The following is a 27,994-nucleotide window of genomic DNA, read 5'->3' on the forward strand; positions in this document are numbered from 1 at the left end:
ATCTCAGCTTTCCTTCTCTTCACGTCAAACGTGAGCTGACACATTTGACGTGGCTGAACATGCACGATGAAGAGTTTGCAGCTTTTTTGAGAAAATGAGCTCAGAACAACCTGAATCTGTAACCTTTTCTGAATAAAAGCCATGACAGGATAACTGTGAAAGCCAAAATGTAGTTTTGTCTCGGCACAATTAGATCAGAGTGAAAAGTCAATAAATTCACTTGGCATTTAAAGATTTGCCAACACAAGCTAGAACGGTCAAGTTAGGGCAACAGCACCAAAAACTGCATGTGTGTCTAAGTCAGCTGTGTATTTTTGCCTGCTCCCTTTAGGGGTCGCCACAGCAGATCACCTGCCTCCATCTCACCCTTTCCCTAGCATCCTTACCTGCCACACCACATCCATGAAGCTCCTCTGAGGTGTTCCTCTTTTCCTCCTGCCCTGCAGCCATGGTGTGTAATTTACAAGCAGGAGAGTTAAAAAGCCTTTGTAAGCTGGCATTGGGGGAAAAGATGGACAGAAACAGAAGTTTGAGCAATTTGTCTCATTTATTAACAAAACATGGAGGTTGAGCATTCTTGAACAACTGATTATTTTTGAAGAAAAAGGCAACAATCAGTCTGGCAGGCCTCCGTACAAAACAGGTTATTACAGTGATACAAACGTTCTCTGCTAACAAAACAAGAGTCCATTCAGTTACAGTTTCTCTCTCTTCATACAAAAGGAATTAACACTTAAAAATGCCAAACCATTGATTTTAAACCTTGATGTAGAAAATCAGTGAGCACCGAACGAGTTGCTTTTGTCCTCTTTTGATCGTCAACAACTTGTAATAAACAACTAGAAACTAAGAGAGAGAATATTATTGTCTTGATCATATCTCACACTAGCTGCCGTAAGGCCCCTTGGTGCCTCACTAAAAATGGCACACATACTCATATCATTACACATTTATCTACACTGCATACATGCCTTTAGTAACAAGGTTAACACTACTGGGCTGTTCCATTACAGCAATACCAGCTGTCCTGAAAAACAACTGTCAGACCTATGTTTCGTGTACAAATCGTGAAATGTATTTCTCTAACGCACCAGTTCTGCATCCACCCTACAGCTATCAACACATTCCTTGCGAAAACGAAGAAGTCTGTTGATGTGATGGACCGCAGCAGCTGTGTTACTTCACTGTTCCCATGTTCTGATTCTTTATGGAGCACCACGCCCTAAATACATCTCTGAAAGACAGAAAATATCATGTAAAAGAAAGTTTCTCTACATGTTGCTGAAAACAAAACAACTTCAGCTTTCACCTCTACACACCTGCAGTGAGTGGCCACACATTCATTACTGCAGTATTCTTTGTCCCAGTCTTCACTCTCTACTGCTGGGTTGTTGCAGCCTGCCCTTACGCACACAGTCTTCACTGCAGTGGTGTCCCGCGACGCACTCACCTCCATCTCCTGAAGAAAAAAGGGATTAATATCAGCAGATTTTACACAAGTCTAGGTTTGCCGCAGCTGTTTTTTCTCCATGTTACAATATGTTAAAATCAGAAGTGAGAATATATCTTTAATTTTGTTAGTTTTATTAAGAAAACTCTTGTGTCAAAGTCAGCAAACTCACTGATATACACTACCAGTCAAAAGTTCTCATTTAATGGTTTTTCTTTCTTTTCATGACTATTTACATTGTACATTCTCTCTGAAGGCATCAAAAACTATGAATGAACACATAGGATGCTGTGGTAGCCATGCTGGTCTAGTTTTGAATAAATCCCCAACAAAGCACCCCCACACCATCACACCTCCTCCTCCATGCTTCACAGTGGAAACCATGAAGTATGGAGACCATCCATTCACCTTTTCTGTATCGTGGGCAGAACCAATGATCTCAGATTTGGACTCATCAGACCAAAGCACAGATTCCCACTGGTCAAATGCCCATCCCTTGTGTTTCTTGGCCCAAACAAATCCCGTCTGCTTGTTGCTTTTCCTTAATAGTGGTTTCTTAGCAGCTGTCTGATCATAAAGGCCTGATTTGCGCAGTCTCCTCTGAACAGTTGATGTAGAGATGTGCCTGCTACTGGAGCTCTGTGTGCCATTTATCTGGGCTCTAATCTGAGGATGTTAACTTCACTGGCTGGTGACTTGGATGAATTTATCCTCAGCAGCAGAGGTGACTCTTGCTATTCCTTTCCTGGGACGGTCCTCATGTGAGCCAGTTTCGTCATAGCGCTTGATGGTTTTTGTGCCCATTCGTAGTTTTAGCAATTTTCCAGACTGACTGACCTTCAGTTCTAAAACTAATGGTGTACTGTTGTTTCTCTTTACTTAGCTGGTTGTTTTTTGCCATGATATGAATTCTAACAGTTGTCAAATAGTGCTGTCAGCTGTGTACTAAACTGACTTCTGCACAACACAACTGATGGTCTCAACCCCATTAAGAAGGCAAGAAACTCCACAAATGAACCCTGATAAGGATCACCTGTGAAGTGAAAACCATCTCAGGTGACTACATCATGAAACTCATCGAGTTGGTTTTTAAGAAATATAAAATATAAGACATATTTAGAGTTATCATTTTTTCTTGCTTCATAATTCCATATATCTTGCTTCATACATTTGATGTAGATACACACACCCCCGACCAATTTTATGAAATTACTCAAGCAATGCAAATCTGCATAGACTGATAAATCAAACAGGAATTTGTACTTTCCCCAAGTTGTGTATGTTATATTACAGAGGAGGTGAAAATCAGCAAACAGTTGTTGAACAGTCTTCCACTGTTCTTCTCCAAATATGGAGGGGAACGCTCCATTATTTACATTTTTCATTCATTCATTTAAAAATATGTCCAACTCAATTTCTGTGTGAAACACTCTGTGGAGTTTTAATTATTTTTGGAATTCCCTGCGTTTTGTTGGGTATTTCCATCAATTTGTAATAATAATAATAATAATAATAATGGATATTTAATCAGAGTAAAAAAGGGCAAAAACCTATGATGAAATCTCTGCTGTCTGCTGAAACAATAGGCAGAATAAATGATTGTTAGAATATTTGATATTAAAACATTAATTACAGTATTTGTTCTTCATTGGAATGAACTATACTCACTGAAGGGATATTATACCCTTAAAAAACTGAAACATACCTGTTAATTAAATCAACACAATTAGTCAGATGTGCTAACACCTGTAAAAGAGGATAAACCCCAAGTTTACTGAACCTTAAAAAGATCTAGCTTTACCTCTTCTGAAGGCAGCACTTCTGTAACATCGTCGTCGTCATCGTCGTCTGCATGGCCTGACGTCTCAGCAGAATCGTCCTCTTGCAGCAGTGACACGACAGGTGGAGCCTGGGCAGGTGTGGTTTCAGTAGATGATGAGGCTGCTGTGCTAGGGACAATAATTGGCAGCGCCTGTTTTCCCTGAATGGGGGCAGGAACAATTTTTATCTGAAGTGGAGGAGGCGGTGTAGCTGTGACGGACACAGGGTGGCCTGGTGTTCCCTCGCGGGGTTTGGCCTGTAAAGGTGGGGGCGCTGGTGCCATCTGCTGGAGCCGAGGTGGAGGCGGGGCATTCTGCATCTGCAGCAATGGAGGCGGCTGACGCGAGGCGTTCGATACCACGAGGGTAGGCTGCAAGGCACGGACCCCTCCAGGCAACACGGTCACCACCTGCCCGCCTCCCTGCAGAATGTGCTTGGGGATTATGATCTTGGTGATGGTCTGGGTCGGAGCGACTGAAGCTGCTGGAGCAGAAACTTTGTTTGCCCCCGTGCGGGAACGTGTGGTCACCTCTGGGACGTCCAGGATGATGTTGGAGGCACAGATGTTAGTAATGGTGTTCTCTTCCATGGTGCTGTTTGCCACACGGGTTCCCTGGTGACCAGCAGAGGGAAGGGCAGCAGGAGTCGAGTTAACCACAGGTGGAGGTGGCGAGGGGGCAGTTTCCATCTCCTCGGTAACAGGCTAGAATGAGGCCATATTAAATACACGAGAAAAGTAAGTCCCAAGAAGCACAGCAATGGACTGGTTTTCTTTCAGAGACAACATGACGTTACCTGTGAGAGCTGGTTGGCTCTGTAAGCTGCGAGCGCTTTCAAATACTCTTTTTTGGCTGCTTCTGTCTTTCTCTTGTACACCTTATAAAAAAGAAAAAGAAGTTTGCTTGTGTTATATTGATGCATTTTTTCCTAAATTATTATAATAAATGCTGACATGCTAAAAAGGAGTCATTTTAAAAGGGGGATTCTACATATTCCTTCTTTGTTTGTCAGTGAAGGCATAACTATACGCAAACACCTGTTTCTGTTCCTCAGCCAGGCTGTCCCACATGGAGGCCACGATCTTCGACACCTCCCCGAAAGAAGCATTGGGGTTCTGGCCTTTAATCGCTGCCTGGGTGTCTCTGAAGAAGAGTGCGTACGCTGAAACCGGCTTTTGTGGCTCATTGGGGTCTTTCTTCTTCCTTCCTTTTTTCGCTCCAGCAACCACATTCGCTGATGCTAGTGTGGCAGGTTTACCCCCACCCCTCCGGGCTGTTCCAGGAGAAATGGATGATGGAAGAGCCAGGTGAGACGAAATGTTGGGGAGACCAGAGGAAGAGGAGAGAGACAATGGAGAGTCCACCAGAACACTCTTCTGAGAAGGGAGAGATTCAGTTGGAGAGATGGGAGAGCAGGCATTAGCTTCATCATCTCCAACACAGCAGTGACTGTTATTCACAGTGCAGGTAAAGTTTTCCACCTTCTCTCAATTTCTTCTATTTTCTTCATGTAACTCTTACTATATGTACGGTGTCAGATGTTCAAAGAAATTAAGCGATAAATGTATGTCAAGAAAAAAAATGTACATCACTGAAGCTAAGGAGTAACTGCCAGCCCCCAAACTTATGAGCAAAATGTGGCACATTAAGCATCAACAACAGCAATCAAATGCTTTCAATAACTACAGATCAGTCTGACATTGTTACTCTTCTTTGCATGATCACATTATTGAAGCCACATTGGAGAGTCTGTCAGTCTGAGCTGCTCTTCTCAGGTCAGAAGCTAACTGTAGGTATTGTTCCTGTGTGAAACCAGTATATAAATAATTAATTTAGCATTACCTATTATTTTCAATCTTAAAGAAAATCAGATGGAGTTTGTTCAGGTTATAAGTAAATTGGAAAAAATATATATTAGTCACGTTTAAGAAGATTTGATTTCCATTAAAACACAACTTTCCACAACATCCTCCTGAGAACCAAGGAAAAAAGAATATTCCCATTGAACTTTTTTTTGTGATTTCCTTCCTCTTTGGTGCTGAAAGAGGCCCCCCAAACATATGACATACCAATGGAAGCCCAGGATGTCCTCTACTTAGTATATCAGGACTTAAATGGGGGCTGAAATAAATATGGACCAAAAAACCGAGGAGATAAATGATTGGGCTGGTTCTCAGGAGGATATAACAAGCCTCTCTGGCAGATGAACTTCTCTTACGTACGGTCTTTTTGCAAAGTTGTGAAGCCATAGCATCATTAAAAGGTGATCGGTTCATTCCAAGAATGGTCCTGAAGCAGTACTGATTATAATTGTTTATGTTACCAACAGGCCAAGATCACATTTTGCACCCCCTTCTTATCCTGGAGTGCTACTAGCAACATCTGCTTCTGGAAACAGATTAATCAAGTGCTAGGCCGGCCTGGGTGTTTTTATTCTAGCTGCAACCAATTATCTCAACATCTTTTTGTTTATTAGGACTTATTAATGGGACACTTTTTGTTCTTTTAAACTGGACGCAGTGTTTACTCAAGTTACCTTGTTTGATTTTGTGTTAACATAACCACAAAATTTTATATGTTTACTTCACTGTAAAAGTTGGATTATAACTAATATGCAAATAGTTTGTAATCTAAACTACAGTTCCAATACTACGTTGAAAAACGATCCAGGTGTTTCTTATTACCTTGAAGTCATCCATGTCCTCGTCCTGTAAGGAACCTGCTGGGGATGGTGTTGCTGACAGAGGCTGCTTGGGCGCCTCTGAAGGGTGGCCAATGTTTTCACCTCCCAGGCCCAGTGAAAGCTCAGACTGGTTAATAGTAGTAAGGTGACCACTTCCCAAAAGACTATGACCAATGTCACAGAGCTGAACATCAATGGTCATGGGGGAAGAACTGCTGAAATGAGAACCACCAGAGTTGCCCAGTTCCTGTGGAGACACAAAATACAAACTGTAAATAAACCTTTACAGCCCTCAACAAACAGTATCGTGTGTGCGAGTCCACAGGTGAGGTACTTACCAGGGCTGAAGAGCTCAGCAGGGCTCCTCCTCCTGACTGGCCCATTCCCCCGAGGCTCTGCTGCTCCAGGCCTTGAGAACCAGAGTTTACAAAGGTGGAAGCAAAGGAAGGGTCATTGGCTTCTACCACAAGGTTGCTAACAAGGCTACGGGAGCCCGAAGGTCCCCCGGTTCCCTCTGACAGCTCAAAGTGGGCCACCGCATCACTGATACCCAGCGATGGATCTGGATCAAGGGAAATCGGGGGGATCTCGAAAACTTCATCCCCCAGACTAGGAGTATGAAATGTCTGCTGTATGTGCAGGAGAAGAGGTAATGAGTTAGTAACTAATGGACTGACGAAGGTTCGGTATAAGCAAAACGTGTGACACTGTACCATCATGCAGTTTCATGCAACCCACTCACCTCTGAAGACAAAAAGGGGTGTCCTGCTCCACTGATGGTGAGATAACTGTCACTGCCTTCCGAAAACTTAAAAAACAAACAAGCCAAAAAAACCCCCACAGATAGTTAGCTGTAAACTGCCGGTTCGATACCGTTAGTCTAAGAGACCTTTCATAAAAACACCGGTGTCGGTGAGTTACCTTATTTCCTTGGGAGTATCCACCATATGCTTGGGAGTCCAAAAACTCTGAGTCAACATTTTGAGCACAACCATCCGAGAGCTCAGAGTAGAAATTGAGATCCATTGTGAAATAAATTATTAGGTAAGACTACCCCACACACTGTTCAATTTGTTTAAAATGGGATATTTTTTTAAACACACACCAATTTAGAGCAGCTACGCGTGTAGTAACTAAAGGTGCTAGTCGCTAGCTAGCTAAACACTGCTGACTACCATCACGTTGAGTTCGAAGAGATGTACCTTCGTCGTGAAGCTCGGGGGAAACTAGGATAAGGGGAGTGATTCAAAGTTCATAGGAACCAAAAACTCGCATATTAGTTAAATATTATGTGTTATATTATAGCCTCGCAAGGCAGAGTTTACCGGAGGCCCAAAACACACCCATTCAAACACCGGAGACCTACTGCTACTGCTGTGACTAGCGCCCCCTCCTAACCGACAGCAGTATGTCGTGCTAGATTCACGGGCCGTGGGAAAAATTGTAACTGTCACGTGTAGCGGTGCCTGTGTTCTGTTTTGTTTTGTTGCAATCTGACAGCTATGAACGAATACCACATGAGCTTGTTTAGAAAACGAAAGAACAGGTGTTTCGCTTTTTTTGTTCTGCGTATAGATTTTTTTGGTCTAGAGGAAAGCACTCAAATGTCCAATGAGTCTTTAACCATACATCACACCCGATGTCCCTAATCAGACTATTCCAATATAAAAATGATATATCAGGATTATTATAAGGTAGTATTTTGTAGGTATTACATGTAGTGATTTAAAATTAGTTCAAAAGTCACTTCCAAACAACCAGTGATCCCCTTCATTAACTAGTTCAGTGCTTGTTTGCTTTCATTTTATTGGCTCGGTTGTAATATTCATGAGCCCTTTATTTCATCTTATTTTTTAGAAATGCAATTGTCTGCTCTAAACACAAAACCTACATTTACTGTCTTGGTGCTATTGCTCATCTTTAATTCTTTGTGAATATCAATATACTTCTCAATTCTAGCCTACTTATAAAACTATGGTACATATCCCAACATAATGGACAGTAACAGCAATTTGAGAAATGCAGGAAGTTTTAATCACCCCTCACCTATTTTGTAGTTTTTCCTCAAAGTCAGTAGCAACAACTTGAAAGATCCCCATTAACCACTTTAAACATTACTGACGTTTGCTAAACTTATGTGATTTCTATATGCAAAAAAATATGTCCTTAAAGCAGCTAATCAAATTTGGATATTTGCTTGATTCCAAGTTCTTTTATGGTGGTGTGAGTCATAGAGGTGGGAATCACCAGACAGCCCACAATATGATATCACAACATGTAACTCAGGATACAATATCGCAGTTGTTAACATTTTGCAATATGCCAAGTGTTGCGCTAACATATATTGCAATCTATCACTTTTTTTGAAATTGCAAATTATGTCCTCAAAGTTAAACTTTGTCAGTATCTATTTTATCCACTAGGATAAATTTCAGTTATTTTTTTGACTGTCAAATGTTCCAACACTGTCACTAAAACCGGCCATAAACGTTGCCATAAGCCAGAGTCAGCCTGCAGTTAGAGCGGCAATTACATGCAATCTGTTTCTGATAATACAACAATTAACTGTGAGAAATCAAGGAAATATTACAGTTGTCTAAATAGACAGAAATTCACATTTAACCACTACATTTGTACTCAGCAACCTTCCTGTTTTATAGAAATATAACCAGTGAGTTGAGTTCCCTTGAGTTGTCCTTGTTGACAAAGACTCATTCAGACTGATGGCAACACGTTGGCAATCAGTCTGCATTTATCAAATCAAACAGTAATTATGTGCAATCCTTTAACAATCTGAGTGTGACAGTAGCCAGTGCAAGTCACACTGTGACCGTTTGCATAAACGTTGCATCCGATCAGGCGACATGAGGCCTCGTTTGTAATGTTCCCAGAGTATTTTAATGTATTTTACAAAACATTACCGTATTGATACAATATTACGATACCACGCTGTATCGACTCTTTTCCCTTCCACCAGTGAATAGTATGTACGATCACGCTACGGGGACCAAAAAAAAACCCCCCCAACTTAACCATTAATCTCTCTTTCCACCACTATCAGCATTTACTGAATGCAATTATTCCCCTTTTAGCGAAGGATTTTAATGAACCAATTTTATCAAATCCGAGTTATTTCTCAGGCTTCCTGTCCCAACTTAAGGATTTCCTCACGCTGCTCTGTTATGTAAACCTTAATCGCAGCCCAATCCTCAGGAACACCTGTATCCTAAAAACACACTAAGCTCAAGTTGCACCAAATATAGTGTTTGCACATCCGTGTTACATCATTATTTTCACACATTTAGCCTCGAGACAGAGTAAACTTCACAATAAATACTACTTTAGTTTCCAATATAGCTTAATAACTGCATAACATATCTCGGTTCAGGGGAAACGGGAATAATTGGAGCTCTTATACATCATCGTCTGCTGTAATCAGGGCATGACTATTAAACAGGAGGACATTATGTGTACAGACAGCAAACTTCCTTATTGCTTCAGCTGAGTGGAAATCGCAATAACACACACAAACGTGCTTTCACTGTAGATTGCTGTTATTCATATCACAGATACAGTCAGGTCATAAAACAAGAATAGTAACTCAATGCCGTCATCTTTGCACCATAGTACACAATTGACCAGCTCTACATTGTACAATACACCCATCCTCCTATTACGTTTCAGTAACTAATAACGCCACTTTCCCCTCTCCCTCCCTCCCTCTCTACCCCTAACCCTCCCATAGAGTGAAAACACTAACAGTACATCCATAAACTGGATCCCCTTTAAAGTTCACAGACTCGTTTGGACAGAACGAGACCCAGGGGAGATTGTGGGATCTGGCTCTGCTCAGTACACGTCCAGTTTCATGTAGCGCTAGAGGACCAGCTTTGAGGTTCTTAGATAAGAAAAGTGTATCTGTACAGCAGGGGTCCCCTTTTGGTCACGGCTGGGAATGTGATGGGAATTCGTAGGTTTTAGAAGGAAGTAGAGGACAAGGACCAGTTGACAGGTAAGAAAGCTCAGCTTTTTGCCGTTTTATCAGAGGTTAGAGAGGAAGATTGAGGAGAATAAGGACCGGACACGATTGTGAGGGGGGGAAAAAAACCCAAACAAACAAAAAATAAATTGAAGGGTGCAAATCTGCTCCTCACATGGAAAAAAAAAAATCCTATGTAAAACAAATGAAAAGATGTAGCAACAAATAAACCCTGAAACAAATTCATCCATAATTTGATACATAATGATAAAAATAAATGATTAGGAATAACATGATTTGTTTTGGAAAAGGGGACTAAGTCAGATGTGTTTGGAGAGGAGGGTTCAGTCAATCCTCTGAGCTTGATGAGGAGTCAGAGTCTTTCTGTGCTATGATAACATCGTCCAATAGCGCTTCCTGATCCGAGCTGTCATAGTCCCCCTGTGAAAGGCTGTCTCCTCCTTCCATTTTAACATCAAAGTCTGGACTGGTGAGGAAGTGATGAGAGGACTCCAGGTCCTCCTCGTCCATCATGTAGGCTCCATCTGACACCAGAGTCTCCTCTTCAACTCCGTCCAGGTTGGGGTCTTCGGGGGTAGGCTCTGGAGTGTGGTGATGGTGGTGGTGGTGGTGGTGGTGATGGTGGTGATGATGACGGCGACGGCTTTTCTTCGGGATCTCCGAGTGCTCCGTTAGCAGTCGGTGGAACAGGGTCTCCGGCAGAAAGCCCTGTGAGAAAAAGCAAAGAATCAATATTATCTGAATTAATATGAATAATTCATCGAGTCGGCACAAAAATCAGAGTGAAAAATTATCTGATTCATTGAAATTTATCATACAACTGTTGTGAGAGGCAATTTACTGCCATCTGGGTCATCATCTGACGCCGTCATTTGTGCTTAATTATAGCATCAAGATCATTTTAAGCACAGCACCGCTGCGAGTGTGGTGCAAAAGCTTTGGCTTTGTCCTGAAGGTGGTCAGCAAAATCAAATGTGCATGCTTTAGCCTTAGACTGCTTTATTTCCGACAAGCTGTGCCTGTGATGCTAGTAGATGACTCGCACTCTCTGGTTTGCTCATTTGCAGTGCTCTTCATAGGTTACATTTGTTATTACTCTAACAAAATGACTGAATTCATCTTCATAAATTGGCACAATGAGCACAGAGCTTTCCACCTCCATTGGTGCCTCTTTGCAATTGCAGCGTCACAATTGCGCCCTACTTTGTTATGAATAATTAATAATGACGTCGACCCAATGAAGTATTAGAATTATCAATAAAGATGTAATCTAATCACAAGAGTCATGTAAAATTATAGCATCTTTAATACATACAGAATTCCGAACAGTTTCGGACCACTCCGGTGCTACAGCGTTGTCGGGATTCTCCTCCAGATATTCTCTCAGTTCTTGCAACATTGGACAGAAAGCAGCTCCAACCTACAGAGAAACATTTGCATGCTTGTTAGCGAGGGGCATCATAAAGCCTAAACGTAAACATCACCAGTCTACGCTTGTGTGCAACTGCGCCCCACCTTCTTCCCTGTCCTCATGTTGATGAGTTTGACCTTCTCATTGCCTGTGATGGCTTTATCTGCCCTCCTCCTTCTCTTCCTCTTGCTCCGGTTCACAAGAAGCTGAAGAAACAAGATATGATGAAGCATAGTCCCGTACCCGTTTCGCCACAAACTGTCACCAGGGTTTGTTTATGAACCAGGACATGAATAAGAGTCATGAATTTACCTCCAGCATGTCTCCCTCCACTTCATAATCTGGGTTTTCCTTCAGCCACGTGGGCGGGTCCCTGCGACGAGGCATCCGCTCCAACGGATCGTGGAGTCCATCCATGTCAGAAAACTAAAAAGAAAGGAAGAGATATGATGATAAGATTATGAAGTGATATCAAACACTGCTTGGTTTCTGTTGCAGAGGAACATGTAAACCTGACTCTTGTACCTCTTGGTCCTTGCGCTTCTTCCGGCCACTGGCTTCTCCTCCTGACCCATTGGGCATCAAGGCCTGCTTGGAGAATGTGAGCTTCAGGCCCTCCTCCTGGCAGAGTGAGAGGTGGTGGTTTGTATTTTTAAACACAGACTACACATCACAGTCAACAATATTTTAGCAACTTGCATTAACAGTCAACAGACTGCTTCAGGTAAGCTGAACAGAATTTGCCGGTGTATCCCTACAACAATTCTAATGTCTCAACCTTATTCTCACCTTGAGGAGTTTTACAGTAAATTCGCCATCTTCTCCATCTGCCCCTGGGACGGCAGGCATGATGGGGGGTTTACGCATCACCCGTGTGTAAGCCATCTCATCTCCCACCAGCTCCGAGTTCGGGTTGAGCTGAGCTTCAGACACGTAACGCCGGCCCGAGGGCCACTGACCGGTCAGCACGAGGGTGCACAAACTGTCCAGGCGGTTGATCAACACACGGTCCTGAAACAAAAATAATCCCATGAGTGAGTCTTTTACCGTGACAAAACCCCACACATGTATGGATTAAGCGGGCATAAATTACCTTGGGCCAGTCAACTCTGAGGGGATCAGGAGGAGGAATGCCATCCTGAGACGTAGTCATTGAGAGTAAACTATTATCTTCATCCACATCGCGCACCTTCATTCCTGTATAGATTGAAAAGAGTAACTTAGCACACAGGTCATTTCTATCTCCCGCCCCACTCAGCATTTTTTCTTTTAACTACCAGCTCACCTCCTTCTACCTCCGCCTCACTCTCTCCACTATCATCGCTGCTACTCGATCGATCTGAGGACGACGAGCCCGAATCAGAGTCTGAATCCGAGTCAGACGCTCCCTCCCCCTTCCTTCCCCCTTCCGTTTTCTCTCCCCGCACCTTGCTCCTCTTGAAGCTCCAGCCCTGACCTCGCATTTTGCCGTCATGGTGACTCAAGGGCGTACTCTGCAATCCAGCGGCGATTTCACCTGCGAGCAACCCAATATTCTCATCGGTTCCCTCCTCTTTCACCCCAAGCATGTGCTCCTCAGTCTTGGGCTGGCTGAGTGTCATGATGGGTGGTGCCTGGGGTGGTGGAGGTGGAGGGGGAGGTGGAGGAGGTGGGGCCTGCTGGTTCTGGATGAACTCATCACGGGCCTGGCTGAAAGTGAACTGTGGGTCTGCGAAGATGGAGAGCTCAGTGCGGCTGACGCCGTGCAGTGATGCGCCCAGCATTAGCTGGCGATCGTGCTCTGGAATATTCCACCAAGCAGGGAGCTCGGAGGTGGATGGAGCCAGAGCGAGACGTTCCTCCAGGCAGGGGTGGGGGAGGACTCGCTCACGAAGGCGACGCAGGAGGCTGATACGGTAAAGAGTACGGGAAGCGCGTTCTTCAGTGATGGGAGCCACAGTCTGGGTAACCTCTGCTGGATCTGAATAAGGTGAGCGTGAAATATGTTAAATCATGTGGTAGATATGGTAGGACACTGACTACAACATACGGGGGGGAAGAAGAAGCCAAGCATCAATCAATTAGTAATTACCTTCACGGCCTGGACGCAGGTGGCACACCCTCCGGCACATGGCGACAAAGGAACGGAAGTATCGACTGAGGCTCTCATCGGTTTTTTTATCTAGACGGGCAAAAGTACGGAAACGGGTCCAGTCAAATTCTGGCTCTCCTCCTTCAGGAAGACCGGGCTCCTTTTTGATCTTCTCCACACCGAAAGTTGACACCACGCGGTAGAAATCACATTCTTCCCTACGTGTCCACCTGGAAGAAACAGAAGAGAAAGGGGTCAGAATGAGGACGGTATTTTGTATAACTGATTCTGAACTAAAATGGAAAATACTTAAATCTCTTTACGTGTTTATAATGTGACATGGTAACTCAGCATTTCACCTGTAAAAGGTAATATTTCCAAAATCTTAAGCAAGATTTACAAAATAGTGATTTGGTGGGATTAAAGCTTTTACTACTGTGTGTTGAGACAGTAATATAGCAGAAGTATACCTTTGCTGTCGCTCCTGCCGTGCAATCTCCTTCAGCTTGCTGGCCTGTTCGCACCGCCTGCGCCTGCGGTCACCCTTCGCTTCGGCTTCAATCTTCAGCTGCTCTTGTCTGTAGCTGCGCTGGTAAGCTGTGATCAACCGCCGCAGCCGTGCTGTGAGCGATGAGCTTGAGGGCCATTCGCAGACACCGCTATGGCTAGCTGAATTTTCTATGATCACTGGTGGAGGTGCCTTATCTTCCACAGAAATCTCCTCGTCCACATTCATGGACTGGAGGACAAAATAAAAATTTGTTAGTGCTATCATCCAAATCTATGACATTAGAACAGTGCTGCCACATCCAAATGTGATGGGTCTGATATGTACCTCCTCAAAAAGATCTTTGGTGTGTCTTGATGCAGGCTTAAATTCTGGGTCTTCTGAGTACTTATCATAGTCACCCCTGCATTTAAAAAAAAAAAAAAAAAAAAAAAGATAGAAGGAAAAAGTAAACAATGCAATTATGCAGTAATCTAATTTAACTTAAACACAGACATTTGAAACTTTCAAAACTGACAGAAATGTGAAACTGTAAAAGCTCACAGTTAATTTGAAAATCTGCTACAAATCTATAAGCAAATAACTTCTAAAATCGGCCCAGTTTGCCAACGACACTCACTCGTCTCCCAGTTCAGCATCACCAGTGTGCTGCTCGGCATCAATGGCCTTGTCATCAGGCCGGCCGACTCTCTCCAGGAAGCAGAGGCAAGGATCAGCGCGCATGGTCGTGTACATCTCATAACCTAAGAGCAGGGAAAAGTCGAGGCTGTTAAACGCTAAATCTTTGACCACCAACACAGAGCAAGAACTGAGCCTGTCTTTAAACCACAATAAGATCCTCACACTGAACCCACCGTGCTTGAATACACCAGCCAGCAGTGAGCGGTCTGCGTCAGAGTCCCACCATCCTGCGGGCACCTCTTGCTGCTCCATCTCAGGCATCCAGATATCAACATCCCTGTGAAGAAAAAGAAAACAATGTATGATATATGGCCAGGACTGGCTGCTGTTTGTGTGCGCACTTGTCTATATATATATATATATTAGATACCTGATATCAGCTCCTTTCAGGACAGAATCAGAATGTTCACCAATAACTTCCTGTTTCAGGTAGTATAGCATACGCACCCTCAGCAACACCCTGACATGGGAGAATAGAGGTTTATATCCATGGTGAATAATCTATACAAATATACATAAACACAGCTGACTGGTTCACTAACTTGTTGCACTGATGCTTGAGGTGCTTGCGGTAGCTGTCGTCAAGCAGCAGGGTATCAGGGTTGTACTTGCGGATCCACTCCACCTTCTGTACATCAAATGTACTCTGGGCTTTTACCCTCTTGCCCTTTCTGCCTCTAGGGACAGGAATAGAAAGGCCTAGACACACAAAAAAAGAATAAATACTGCTATTCAGCTTTTACACAGATTAACAGATTTGCTCTTTAACAAGCTAGGAACCACAGTTAGGTCCATAAATATTTTATACAGAGAACTTTGTTCTAAATTTGGTTCTGTTCATTACAACAATGATGAAACGACTCAGATTCAGATGAAGTGCTTCTGAGTTGTAGTTTAGCTTTAATTCGGTGAACAAAAAGATTGCATAAAAATGTGAGGAGCTAAAGCATTTTTTTAATAACACAATCCCTTCATTTCAGTAAAAAGTAATGGGCAAATTAAATAATTGCAAATAAAATGTTCATTTCTAATAATTGGTTGAAACGCTTTGTTGGCAATGACAGCCTGAAGTCCTGAACTCATGGACATGACCAGATGCTGGGTTTCCTCTTTTTTAATACTCCACCAGGCCTTTACTGAAGCAGCTTTCAGTTGCTGTTTGTTTGCTTTCTGTCTCAAGTTTAGTCTTCAGCAAGTGAAATGCATGTTCAATTGGGTTGAGGCCAGGTGAGTGACTTGTACATTCGAGAATATTCCACTTCTTTGCTTAAATAAACTCCTGGGTTACTTTGGCTGTATGTTTTGGGTAATTGCCCACTTATATTATAAAGTACCACACAATTAATTTGACAGCATTTAGCTGGATTTGAGCGGACAGTAAGTCTTTGAACACCTCAGAATTCATTCAGCTACACCAGCGCCTTCTTTCTCTCTCAGGATGTACTAAACTGTAGAATCTTCCATTTGTAATATTGTATCAACGTCTCTGATGTTTTTTTTCCCCCAGCAGCTTTAGGATAGTTCATTTCTCCTGCACGGAGAGCTTCTTTGACTTCATGTTGTCTGTTCACAGCAAAATCTTCCAAATGCAAGCGCCACGCCTCAAATCAACTCCAGGCCTTTTATTGATAATGATTTAATGAAGGAGTTGCCCAAACCTGCTCATGAAACAGTCTTTGAGTCAATTGTCCAATGACTTTTTGTCCCTTTAAAAAGAGGGCGCATGTTAAGGAGCTAAACTCCTAAACCCTTGTGGATATCCTCAAATGAAAGTTGAGTCTACACATTATGTCTATTATATACTATAACTGGAATATGTTTCAATAAATGGGTAAAAAACAAAAACAAAACCTGTGTCAGTGGTCAAATATATATGCACCTAACTGTATGAGGGATAAATGGGAATGCTAAGTGCAGCTCCATACCCGAGTGGTTGAGTAGCGTTTGTGGTTCACGCCCATTCTCTGGCGGCGTGATGAGCTCCCAGATGAAACTCTTGATGTTCTCGTCTCCACGATAGTGAAGCAGACAGAAGACCAGAATAACGCGACAGATCGTCTCCACATCACGCTCGCTCAGACGCCGCTTACACCTGGCATGGGATAAGATGTCCCTCCAGCGACCCCAACTAAAAAAGACGAACACAGGTAAAAGAGTGAAAATAAAGGACAAAACCCCATTAAAAAGAAAAAAATATATATTTATACAGGAAATGCACTCTTCGCACCCATAGACGAGAAGGTGTTTCTCCACCCGGAAACAGTCAGTGCGGCCGTAACCACCTCCGCTGTGGCGGTCAGACCGCCGAGAAGCACGCGAGTGTCTGGAATTGGACGGTGGGTACTCTTCATCACTGTCTAGATCGGACAGGTCTCCACCTTCACCTCGTAGACTGGAGAACTGACGGGTCTGCTTACGAACTCTTGGAGTGTCGATCACAAGAGTGTTCTGTGAAGAGAAACACGTTATATTAAGATGAACACAATAAACAACTCAAACTTGGTGTATGAGAGGATAGGTGCTTTTAAATAAATCTAATACAAGTTGACACCATTTAGCTCTACAATTCTCATATGAATTTCTTTACCAAAAAAATAAAACAGCATAGCTTTACCTTCCTATTGATTGTGTCCATGTCTATGTCTGCTTTCTTGGCCCACTTCTGCCAGAACTCAGGGTCATCGAGGGCGATGTCAGTACGGTTCTCAGAGGCCACAAAGCTGGCTTTGGAGAAAGTGGAACCTTTTCCCTCGCTCTCAATGGTGATGGTAGTGGCTCTTCGCTGAAGGATCTGGTCAATATCTTCCTCACAGAACCGACTACCCTCGTCGTTCTCATCCATGATGGCAGCATAAGCCCCCTTCCTAAGCAGATCTTCTATCTCCTTCTTGGAGAACTGCTGGATCTGTCGAAAGGCATCGAATTTACAAATTACCCAGACTGGATTTCAAAAGGCTAGTTTTGAAACAAACAAAAATATACTACAACTGATCAATAATGTGGCACGGCAGTCTGAGTCTGTGACTTTTCTTACCCCATTGACGTTGCTGTCTTTGTTGCCACTCATGCTTTGCAGGACTGCACGGTCTAGGCCTAGCTTCAGACTTGCTTTATCAAGCATCTCCCGCTCATAGGAATTTCTAGTGATGAGTCGGTAGACCTTGACAGCCTTTGACTGGCCAATACGATGACATCGGGCTTGGGCCTAAAATAGCCATTTAAAAAACAAATTAAAAAAACAACACAAACAAAGGGGTCAAGAGAGCAGAACTTGCACAAAATGAGGAGAAAGTACAAAGTTTGAACCAAATATTTTAAGATTGCTTGATCTTTTGGTTATATTCATGCCACTTTATGTCTTGTACCTGCAGGTCATTTTGAGGGTTCCAGTCAGAGTCAAATATAACACAAGTGTCAGCAGCAGTTAGGTTAATACCCAAGCCACCAGCGCGGGTACACAGCAGGAAGACAAAGCGGTCTGAGTCAGGTTTGCTGAAACGATCGATGGCAGCCTGTCGCAAGTTCCCACGCACTCTACCATCAATTCGCTCATAAAGGTATCTGTAAAAGCAAGTTACATTAACCTACCACACAGCATTCTGCAAGCACTAACAAATATTTCAAAAAGATTTTTAATGATCGCTGACTTAGCATCATTTGACATTTATTTATCATTTTAGAAAAACTGCAACATATACACTGCGGTCATCATACCTCTTGTTGATGAGGTAGTCCTCCAGAATGTCTAAGCAGCGCACCATCTGGGAGAAGATGAGCACTTTGTGGCCACCAGCCTTGAGGCGAGGCAGCAGCTTGTCCAGTAGCACCAGCTTTCCAGCCGACCGAATCAGAGCCTGCAAATGGAAGTCAGGGGCCAGGGGGTCATACACCTCCCGCAACTCTGCTACGATCTTCTCCTCCGCACCTGAACATAACAACGAGAACATATTGGTTTTAAATAAATATGATACCTGCTGGCAAAACCTGCAGTGCTGCCGCTGTATTTTAGAAACATCACATGTTAATAACATCTGCCAAATATCAAATGATTATATGAACTACATGGCACAGTTTAGGTCTGTGAGCCTGAGTGTACCAAAGGTACAAAGAGCTAAAAAAAACTTCGACCTAATGTTGTTTATCAATGCCAGAGGGTGAACTCTGATAAATAAGCTGTCTCCACTAGAGGGGGAAAAAAAAAAAAAAAAAAAAAAAAAACTCGTTAAGAGTCATGTAATACCATTGATGAGGTAGGGGTGGTTGCAGCACTTGCGGAGCTCCATCATAGTGTTGAGCAGGTTGGGGACATTGCTGTTACTGCTTGCTCCTAAACTGAGGAAACTGAAGTTTCTCTCCAGAATGGCCCGGTAGTACTTCTTCTGGATATCTGTCAGCTCAACCTGAGAGGAAACAATTGCACGTTATGTTTTTTCTCCCTTTAAGCTCACCAGTGATGTTATGGCAATCATCAATTGAGATCCTTGGGTTTTTTTTCTTTCTTTTTTTTGGTGAAAAGAAAAGGTCTTGCATTAAGATTTTATTCCATCTAACCTCGATGATGGTCTCCTGTTTGGGTGCCAAGTTCTTCTCTACATCCTCCTTGAGCCTTCGAAGCATCATGGGTTTCAAGATTGCTTGTAGCTTCTGAACCTAAAGGACCAAAACAAATAATCAGTTCAATAGCGGGCAAGGGAGCCGATGCGTATATGTAACGACGACAAACAGAATAAGGTTATCGATGCTAACGCCAATATTTAGGCATGTCGCACCTGTTCCTCTGTTTTCAAGTCTCCAAAGTCTCTGAGAAATTCAGTTTCAGAGGGGAACTGGGCAGGCTCCAGGAAATGAAGCAGACTAAAGAGCTCCTCCACAGTGTTCTGGAGGGGAGTGCCAGTCAACAACACTTTGTGTTCCTGAAAGAACCACAAGACACAAATTGTGAGATGGAAGAAAAAAGAAGGGCGAGTGTAAAACCGTGTGGTGATAAATCAGGGACGATGCAGAAGGAACAAGATCCCAAAAAAACGGATTAGCTGAAGTCTGAAAGTTTTTTAAAACCATTTGGGGTGCACTTCTGTGTAAATGAAAACAATTTTAATTCAATTAAAACTGTGCTGGACACCATTATGTCAGTATTCCTGTTATTCAGCAACATTAGCTGTGGTCCACTCACCAGGTCCAGCATCTTTAAGCTATCCAAAAGCTTGCAATTACGATTTTTGAGACGGTGAGCCTCGTCAATGATGACGCAACGCCAGGCGATCTCCCTCAACTCGGGGCAGTCAGATAGCACCATCTCAAAGGTTGTGATGAGAGCATCGAACTTGTACGCACCCGGGATTAAATGCTCCTGCACACAAAATCATGATTTTCATTATACATGTGATGAACACATTACAAAAAACACACAAAACAAATCGCTGGCGATCATAACCAATAACTTTACCTTCTCATCTTTGCAGTACATCTCATACTGCTGTATCATCTGTCGGCTGGCCAGGCTGCCGTGATAGACGATGGCATTCATGTTGGTCCACGTAGAGAACTCCCGCTCCCAGTTGGTGATGGTGGAGAGGGGAGCAATGACCAGAAAGGGGCCCTGGACACCAGCAGCATAAACCTCAGATAGGAGTGCAATAGACTGGATGGTCTTCCCCAAACCCATCTCATCTGCCAGGATACAGTTCTGCCTAAAATAAAGAAACATCATTTGAGTGCAAAGTGCGGTGGTATGTTCACACTGTCTGAAACTAGTTTGAAGGTTAAAATATGTTTCTGACCATGGTGTTAAGCAAGAGAGTGTGTGGGATAAATACCTGTTGTACCAGTTAAAGAGCAGCCAGTTGACTCCTTCCAGCTGGTACTCTCTGAGTGTGTTACCATTCTTGTACTCTCTGGTCTCCTCCAACTTTTTCCAAGAACTAGCAGGAGGCCGTGCCTAAATAGAAGAGAAAAAATAGATGAAAAACTCACAAGAAACATCATTGTTCCCTTACGTAAGTTCTCATTTTTTCCATTAAGCCAAGTTTTGAAGGAAGGAGACAAAAGTAAAAAAAAAGAAAGAAAGAAAGAAACTCAAAGAAGCATTTCTGCATCTTGATGCAGAGCAGATTAGTCCTGTTGGAACAACTGGGGATTTTCTAAAGTTTGGTTCACAGTGAATGGTAACCTGCACTGAACATGTTTGATTTGTGCACTGGGGGTTGTGTCAGTTTGTTTCTGTTACACACAAAGTGTCTCTCTAAACTGTTTACGTTAAACATTTAACAGAGAAACACAGGGACAAACTTAAAGTTACAGCTTCCTCCCACCATTGTTTAATTTAACTGTAGTTTGGGATTCTAAAACACGGATGCTGGATACACATCTTCATCCAAGCCAGCGTCTTCACAATCACGTGCTCTTCCAAATTTACAGTCACCAATAGTATTTCTGGACTTATGGCCTGACAATTTCACATCAGTGGCTTTGGTCATCACTGTAATGTTGTGTTGAAAAGAATACAGGGTTGTACTATCAGACGTCACAACATAAATACACACAGATACATTACTATATCTTTTACATGACTGCTCACCGCTCTCTTAAGGCGAGGTTGTCTGTTTTGGATCTTGCTGAATTCTTCAACCTTGCCTTCGTCCACATCCTCCTTCAGCTCCCAAGTAGCATCTTCATATGGCAGAGAGCACCACTTCACCAAGTAGTAGATAACAGGCTGACAGGACGAGAGAGAATGGGAATTAACACAAGCAATTTGCAATTTTGCAAAGGGAGGTCAAAAGAACCATGTCCAAAATTAGGCCACATAGCCAAAGGTTAATGCCTCATCTCTCACCTCGCCGTTGTCCTTGTCCACACTGTGGGACACATCCAGGATCCTGTCCACCTCCACGTAGTCTGGATTAAAAGGCTCCTCGTCCTAAAGAAAACAATAGCATTAGCCACAGACAGCATAAGGATAAGTGCATCTAACTGAGATACACCCAAGCTGACAGGTTTCAGCGTGTGCTTCCCGCTCACCTCCTGGAACAAGTGCCTCATCTGAGCTTGCTTGGTCTTGAACCTCTTAATCTTTTGATGGATCCTCTTGTCTTTCTCCAGCTGCTCCAAAGTGGCCCACTCGCAGTGCAAGTATGAACTGAAAACAAGAGTGTGCAGTTGTACTCATTTTTACTCACTCACCCATCCCCTCAAACAATTAAAAAAAAAAAAAAAAAAAAAAAAAAAAAAAAAAGGTGTCACGTGCCAGAGTCAAAGATGCTCAGAGAGACACTGCAACTTACTAGTTTTTGTATTTCACAAAGAATTCTTCTATATTTGTATACTGGCCTGGAAACACCTTAAAAACAAAAGAGCAAATTCGAAGCCATTACGCCCGCAACAACTTTAACTATATTAAGTAATTTAGTAATTATAATTAATTAAGTGAACGTACTTCCTTCTTGGTTAATCTCATGGAGAGAATTTTGTCTACAATGGCAGCATCTTCTTCACTTGGGTTTTCCTGTAAAATAAACACGTGTCAAAAACTCACACTACAAACATCACAAATAGCCACACATAAATGTGAATAAAAACAAACACCCCAAAATACACACAACCAGCATCCGTCTCATCGTGACAATAAGAAGAAATGATATTGTTCCACACTCACCACAAAGAACTGCATACTGGGCAATCCATCACCATCCAGCTCCACTTCCTGTTTGAGCTGCACTGGTGCCCCACTGCTGATGGAAGCCACAGCTGCCGCGGTTGTAGTAACATCTACGTCTTCCTGCTCGTCCTCATCATCCGTTATCTTGATATCTAGATCCTCAGTGTACTTCTTTCTCTTCACCACACGATTGGAGCGTCTCTTCTGAGGAGAGAGGGGCGCAATTTAAACGTGTGTATTCTGTGCAGCAGGAGCTGAGTGTTATTAGACAGTTTTTATTTAGAATTCATTATATTTCTGTGGTATCTTGACTTATATGCCCCCTTTTTCCAAATCGGTTCATAACTGGGACGTCCCAGCACATAACTGGATGTGTGTCAACCACCTGAGACAGGAAGGGAGGCTACTCATCTGCAACTACCAGGTGGTTTTATTAGGACAAGTCTTTACTGTGGAAGTACTCCACATACTCTTAATCTTCTGTTTATTTTATGTCGCAATTATTATCACAAAGACATCAAATCAGGGCAATGTACTGTCAACAATTGCTACCAACAAACAGTACGATTATGAAGTGTTCACAGTGGGGCAAAAAAAGAAAAGAAAGGATGGCTCAACACTATTTGTTGCGTCTACTTGTATGATTTTATGAGCATGCATGTGCTTGTACCGTAATCATGTCATCCTCCAGCGCAGCAGGTGACGCAGGACTCAACTCCCCGTCAGAGTGGTCTGAGGACGCGTTTCTCTTTCTTTTCTTTGCTCCAACTAGAGTGATAGTACTGTAGAGTGGGGGGGGGGGGGGGGGGGGGGTGTTAAATATGGTTTTCTTCAAAGCTGCATTTCTAAATGTACAGAAATAAGCTGTGCATTTAAATGAGACATCTTCATTTGCTTACTTCGCCTTAGCTTTGCTTTTGCTCTTGTTCGCAGCACTGGGTATTACTGTGCCTCCTGCCACTATAGTTGTTCCTCCCGGTGCCTTGACTTTTCCCTTTTTGTCAGGCCCTCCTGCGGTTTTGGGTGCCGTTCCTCCAGATACAGGGCTTTTCTTCTTACTTCCTCCACCGCTGGTTTTCTTCTTAGCACTAGACACCACCGTCACAGTACCCCCCATTTCTGGGGAAGACTGCGTAGCTGGAAGCTCATCCTGGTTAAGGACTCTGGGTAGGTTCTTCTCACCACGAGCTTTGGCCCGAGCTATAGCCTCAGCCACTATACGGTTAGCTTTCTCTTGCTTGCAGAGAATCTCCACTCGCCGCACAGAGGCAGGCTCTCCGGGCGCCTTGGTAATGCGGATGGCCTGGGATGGAGTGGTAGTTGTAGAAGACGGTCCTGCTGCTGAAGTGTTGATGACCTTCACAACAGAGACGGTGCCGCCAGCCGACGAGGCTGCGCTTGTCTGAGTTAAAGAGAAGGTTAAAAATACATAACATTTTTACAAAATTACAATACATTCTTCCCTGTAATTTCTCTCAGTTCACATTAAAAGCCCCACTCTAATGTAGAGAATAAATAAAATCTGCAGATTAGAGGTCTACCTGTGGCTGCAGAAGCATTTTGAGTGGTACTGCCACTCGCTGCCCTCCTTGGCCTTGGGATATTTGCAACACCTGAGGGCTGCCGGTATTCCCAGCTCCTGAAACCAGCTGGTACTGCACACATGAAAGAGACACATCAAGTTACAGATTGATCAGATTGATTAAAAAAAAAAAAAAAAGTATTAGTTAAAAAAAAAAAAAAAAAAACAACCATAACAAGCCTTGTCTGAGGGACTTCCTAAAAATTAACAAGAAATTTTTTTTTTTTTTTAAATGCAAGTTTCCGAGAATAAGTTGTATTAACAAGTTTTTAAAACTGGATGGCATACGACTTGTAAAAGCAGCCTGTAGCACATGGATGAGACTTCCTTCTGACTCCAAAATTTGCTTTAAACTAGGTGGTGTTCCCACCCATACTGACTTTGAGTGGGCTACATCATAAATACACGCACACACGCCTGAAAAATAAAAATGAATAAACAATGTCTTTATGTTATCAGTTTACTAGTAGACAGTTTGCACCGTTTTATTGTGAAAGTTCAAATGCTTGAAATAAACTAGCATGAGTCCTTCCTGTTTCATGGTTTGCCTGTTGGGTTGCTACTGTAGTTATCGTTCACACTGCCCCCCCCCACACACACACACAGCAAAGGTATTTCAAAATTTTGTTGTCATGTTGCTTTAAACTGGTTTTAAAAAAAACCAAACATAAAAACCCCACAATTACCATGTAAAATTGTTATTAACTTGACAGAAAGACGAACACATTGATTAGACACACATGTGTCTAATCTGATTATTTGGAGTAATAATAAACTTAACATTCCTATTAAAAGACCTAAATTTGCTGGTTTTTCAACCTGAAGCCATTAAATATCACGTAACAAAGACACGGAGAGAATGTCAATATATTTAAAATGCACCGTCCTTTATCTCCAAGCTTGCCAGTCCCTCCACATCACATACCACAAAGTGCGTTTCAAAACAATCAATGCTCTTCAGCTGATCAGAGAAACTACCTCTGAATACTAACTGATACCGGTCAGTGGAGCCAAGATGGTGATTAAGCTGGTCTGATCTGTCCTGGCTAAAAGACGTTGTCAAAGCCAAGGTGTTTTGCCATGTCACCTCATATTACATTTGTACATCTGAAGCACTGTGTACTCTGGTACACATGTTGAACTAAAATATTAGTTACACAGTGACACCTTTGAGGAGGAGCAAACTTTCACAGATTTCAGAACTATAGTACTTGCGAATGGTGGAAATTAAAAGCAGACCGGTATTCAAGATGATTGACAAGGGAACAACAACAACAAGACTTTCAAGGCCCCACTTACTTGAAACAACAGAAATTAAGAGCAATTTGAATGATTTTGACAAAAACATGCCATCAAAACTCAATGTAACTTATTAACACTGTTAAACAAGCCGAGACCTCCAACTCCTACAGCACTCGTTTCTCACCTTTACACCACCTTGCTGATTGGGCTGTTGTTGCACCTGTAGCTGAATTGTGAGAACTTTGGGCTGCCCTCCAGCCTGGCCTGCTGCTCGTGCCTGGGTCAGGGCTGCTAGCTGGCTCCCCTGGAGCACCAGTTTCCCCCCGGGGAGCTGCCCCAGAACCAGTTTAGTTGGGGCCTGGGTCTGCTGAGGTTGGCCTCCTTGTGCTGTCTGAACCTGCTGGACTTGGGTGACCTGCTGTTGGGCTGCAAGAGCTTGACCTGCTTGAGTTGCAGAGCCAGCCTGGGATGGCTGCTGAAGAACCAAGGTGATGCGTTTTGCTTCTCCACCCTAGAATGAGAAATGCAGAAGGACATTTATAACTGAACTAATTAAAAAACATGAAATCAGCAGTTATCCTGATGGTATAACAAATGTCACCTGCTGACACTTTGTGGTCTGCTTACCTGCGTCTGGGCCTGCATAGCTGGCTGGAGCTGCACTTGGCCCTGTGCCTGGACCTGGATCTGAGCAGCTTGGTTTTGGAGCTGCACTTGGCCCTGTGCCTGAACCTGGATCTGGGCAGCCTGGGTTTGAGTTATCTGTGCTGTTGCTGGAATCTGCACTTGAACTGACTGGCCTTGTGTCTGCTGCACCTGCTGGGGCATGGACGTGAGCAACACCTGTTTCACTGGTCCATTAGGAGACTGCAGCAGCCTCTGCACTCCTGCACCACCCACCTTCACTTGTGTTTGTCCTGGGCCTGCCTGATTCAATACTGTTCCGCCCTGCAGGATGGACATGCCAGGTTTGAGTGGTGTGCCAGACACTACACGGATGACCTTTCCACCAGTCTGACCCGTGGCTCCTGATAAAGTCTGTAGCACCTGTGCTTGACCCTGGGGACCTTTGAGAATGACGATTTTGCCACCAGCCTGTTGTGTAATGGCAGCTAACTGCTGGGGAGTAAGCTGGTGGGTTATCTGTGTGAGCTGCTGGGTGGTGGTGGTGGTTGTAGCTGGAGAGCTAGAAACAGTCAGAGGCGAGCTCAACAGGACAGTGCTACTGGTGGCCCCACTGGCATTGCTGGCAATTGGTATGGTGGTCTGGGCCTGTATCTGATTCACAGTATCAGTAGGGGCAGGGGTCACATGAGGCGCTACAGCTATGGAAATGGTCTGAGGAGTTGCCACTTGCACTGGCTGCTGTGTGGGGACTTGAACAGGGGCTGGATCCGGAACGGCTGGAGCTTCTACAGGAATACAGAGGCTCGTGTTAGACGCGAGCTCAGGAGCAGGCTCAGACTCTGGTGTTGGATCCACCTGGCCCAGAGCAAGCTTGAACGCTTCCTCAACCGGGTCCGAGGAACCCTGAGAAAAGGAGTCGTCCTGTAGGGCATCCAAGTTAAACAGGGGTGTGTCCTCAAAGAGGTCCATAATGGGATCTGCCATCTTGCCCACTCCACACAGGGAGATGGGCACAATGTTAAAAAGACTCCGAGATGGAAGCTAAATAGTTGTTGTCCAGTTCTTCTCAATTTTTAGATAATCAGCTGTGAAGGGAAAGGAAACAACAGTTAGACACAATTTTCTTACTGACTTTGTTCAAAGAAATGCTGCACTATCACAGCATAACGTCGCTCAGACCTGTACATCAAACTGTGACGTGACAGCTCTAATGGTTAGTACAAGAGTGCTTAAGTTAAGGAAGGGAGAAGCAGAGAAAGGTAATCATTGTAGTTTTGATTATGGTTTTCTGGTGGCTATGAAGATCATAATCAGTGGAAATGTCTTAAGGGTTAAAAGGACATGAAGTTTACTAAAACAAGGATCACTTTATGTAAACACGCTTTTATTTATCTTAGTGGCTGTGGTGGAAATTATCCGGTTAATACAGTTAATGGGCCGCATAAAAAATAAAATAATGCTAGAAGGATGTAGCAGCTTGTAAACTAGAGACGAAACATTTAAAAGTATAGTTTTTGAATTCATCCTCCAACTTGTGGCCACACCGTCCAGAAACGCTTTCAAAGTGAAATTAAAAGCTTTGAAAACACACAAAAACAGTGCTCGTCGGCTAAAGTGTTAACATATAAAGAGAAAGTACGCGGATAACATTTAGTGAATGAGAATAACGAGCAGTGAAGTCATACGATTAGGTGAGTGATGCTGGAAAGACGGGATGCTTTCCTCTCAGGTCGTATTGCAGTCTTTCTCCCAAAACCGTCGGCTAGCATTAGCTTCTACCGCTACAAAAATGTGCCTGTTACAAAGGCGTGTGTAGCACCGTAAACACATTTAGACTCAAAAACACGATGAACTGTGTCCTCTTCGCCGTCAGTTCGCTTTCCAGTCATTTACTATCAACCATTCAGTCCACCGGACTCCTTCGATATCGTCAACAAACCGGACCAAACCAAAGCAACGTGCCACAATAACCATTGCCCGTCAACGTTCAGACACAGGTTAGGCCGCATTGCTGTTTCGGCTGGCCTGCGTCTATTTTCGGCAAAAATACGTGAAAATAACCATCATATCTACTGCCCCAACTCTCACAGTAATAATTTCAGGGTGCTAAATTTACCTTTGCGTCGACACACATGGCTTTCTGAGTCTCACAACACTGTACGATTACAGGAAACGGCCAGGAGAGAGCAGGAACTAACATTCTTGCCAGAGAAAGCTCAGAAAGCTTGCCCCTCTGGTGCCGTGAAACGATCATTGGTTAGC

General features: G+C 43.4%; 2 protein-coding genes across 4 annotated transcripts; both read right to left on the reverse strand.

Annotated features, from left to right (window-relative positions):
• Nucleotides 1-1,107: 1,107 nt before the first annotated feature.
• Nucleotides 1,108-7,041, reverse strand: tox4a (TOX high mobility group box family member 4 a). 3 transcript variants are annotated; one of them, XM_085378092.1, is made up of 10 exons: nt 6,875-7,041; nt 6,696-6,761; nt 6,292-6,582; nt 5,955-6,200; nt 4,308-4,646; nt 4,067-4,147; nt 3,252-3,974; nt 1,804-1,806; nt 1,320-1,459; nt 1,108-1,234 (listed from the first exon to the last, which is right to left on the reverse strand). In XM_085378092.1, the coding sequence occupies exons 1-10, from the start codon at nt 6,977-6,979 to the stop codon at nt 1,177-1,179; spliced, it is 2,052 nt and encodes a 683-aa protein (XP_085234218.1). In that variant the 5' UTR covers nt 6,980-7,041; the 3' UTR covers nt 1,108-1,176. The 3 variants fall into 3 exon arrangements, with proteins under 3 accessions (XP_085234218.1, XP_085234219.1, XP_085234217.1); XM_085378093.1 differs by lacking the exon at nt 1,804-1,806 and having other exon boundaries at nt 3,321-3,974; XM_085378091.1 differs by lacking the exon at nt 1,804-1,806.
• A 2,654-nt stretch (nt 7,042-9,695) lies between these two features.
• Nucleotides 9,696-27,911, reverse strand: chd8 (chromodomain helicase DNA binding protein 8). Its single transcript, XM_085377295.1, has 39 exons — nt 27,849-27,911; nt 25,733-26,817; nt 25,290-25,616; nt 23,823-23,936; nt 23,181-23,683; nt 22,952-23,063; nt 22,279-22,485; nt 22,060-22,128; nt 21,908-21,963; nt 21,645-21,762; nt 21,460-21,543; nt 21,202-21,339; nt 20,441-20,562; nt 20,071-20,314; nt 19,798-19,974; nt 19,394-19,537; nt 19,176-19,274; nt 18,865-19,024; nt 18,339-18,549; nt 17,990-18,185; nt 17,659-17,829; nt 17,239-17,529; nt 16,852-17,072; nt 16,550-16,752; nt 15,167-15,323; nt 14,995-15,084; nt 14,798-14,901; nt 14,563-14,686; nt 14,271-14,346; nt 13,906-14,174; nt 13,436-13,665; nt 12,650-13,324; nt 12,458-12,561; nt 12,154-12,375; nt 11,890-11,985; nt 11,677-11,790; nt 11,469-11,570; nt 11,269-11,373; nt 9,696-10,661 (listed from the first exon to the last, which is right to left on the reverse strand). The coding sequence occupies exons 2-39, from the start codon at nt 26,714-26,716 to the stop codon at nt 10,281-10,283; spliced, it is 7,800 nt and encodes a 2,599-aa protein (XP_085233421.1). The 5' UTR covers nt 26,717-26,817; nt 27,849-27,911; the 3' UTR covers nt 9,696-10,280.
• Between the last annotated feature and the right edge of the window lie 83 nt (nt 27,912-27,994).

Source organism: Diplotaxodon limnothrissa, linkage group LG18 (genome assembly GCF_057381915.1).
Source record: "Diplotaxodon limnothrissa isolate DT_005_m linkage group LG18, D_limnothrissa_male_GT1.1, whole genome shotgun sequence".
Lineage (NCBI taxonomy): Eukaryota > Metazoa > Chordata > Actinopteri > Cichliformes > Cichlidae > Diplotaxodon > Diplotaxodon limnothrissa.

Bases quoted from the DNA above. Each gene is read 5' to 3' on its own strand.
- tox4a (XM_085378092.1), bottom strand. From the start codon at position 6,979: ATGGATCTCAATTTCTACTCTGAGCTCTCGGATGGTTGTGCTCAAAAT. The intron at 4,647-5,954 runs GTAATAAGAAAC...CTCCCTTCTCAG, and splicing joins AGGACATGGATGACTTCAAG to AAGAGTGTTCTGGTGGACTC. The intron at 1,235-1,319 runs GTGTGTAGAGGT...TCTGTCTTTCAG, and splicing joins TGTGTGGCCACTCACTGCAG to AGATGTATTTAGGGCGTGGT.
- chd8 (XM_085377295.1), bottom strand. From the start codon at position 26,716: ATGGCAGATCCCATTATGGACCTCTTTGAGGACACACCCCTGTTTAAC. The intron at 21,544-21,644 runs GTGAGCGGGAAG...TGTTTTCTTTAG, and splicing joins TGAGGCACTTGTTCCAGGAG to GACGAGGAGCCTTTTAATCC. The intron at 12,376-12,457 runs GTAATTTATGCC...TTTTTGTTTCAG, and splicing joins TCAGAGTTGACTGGCCCAAG to GACCGTGTGTTGATCAACCG.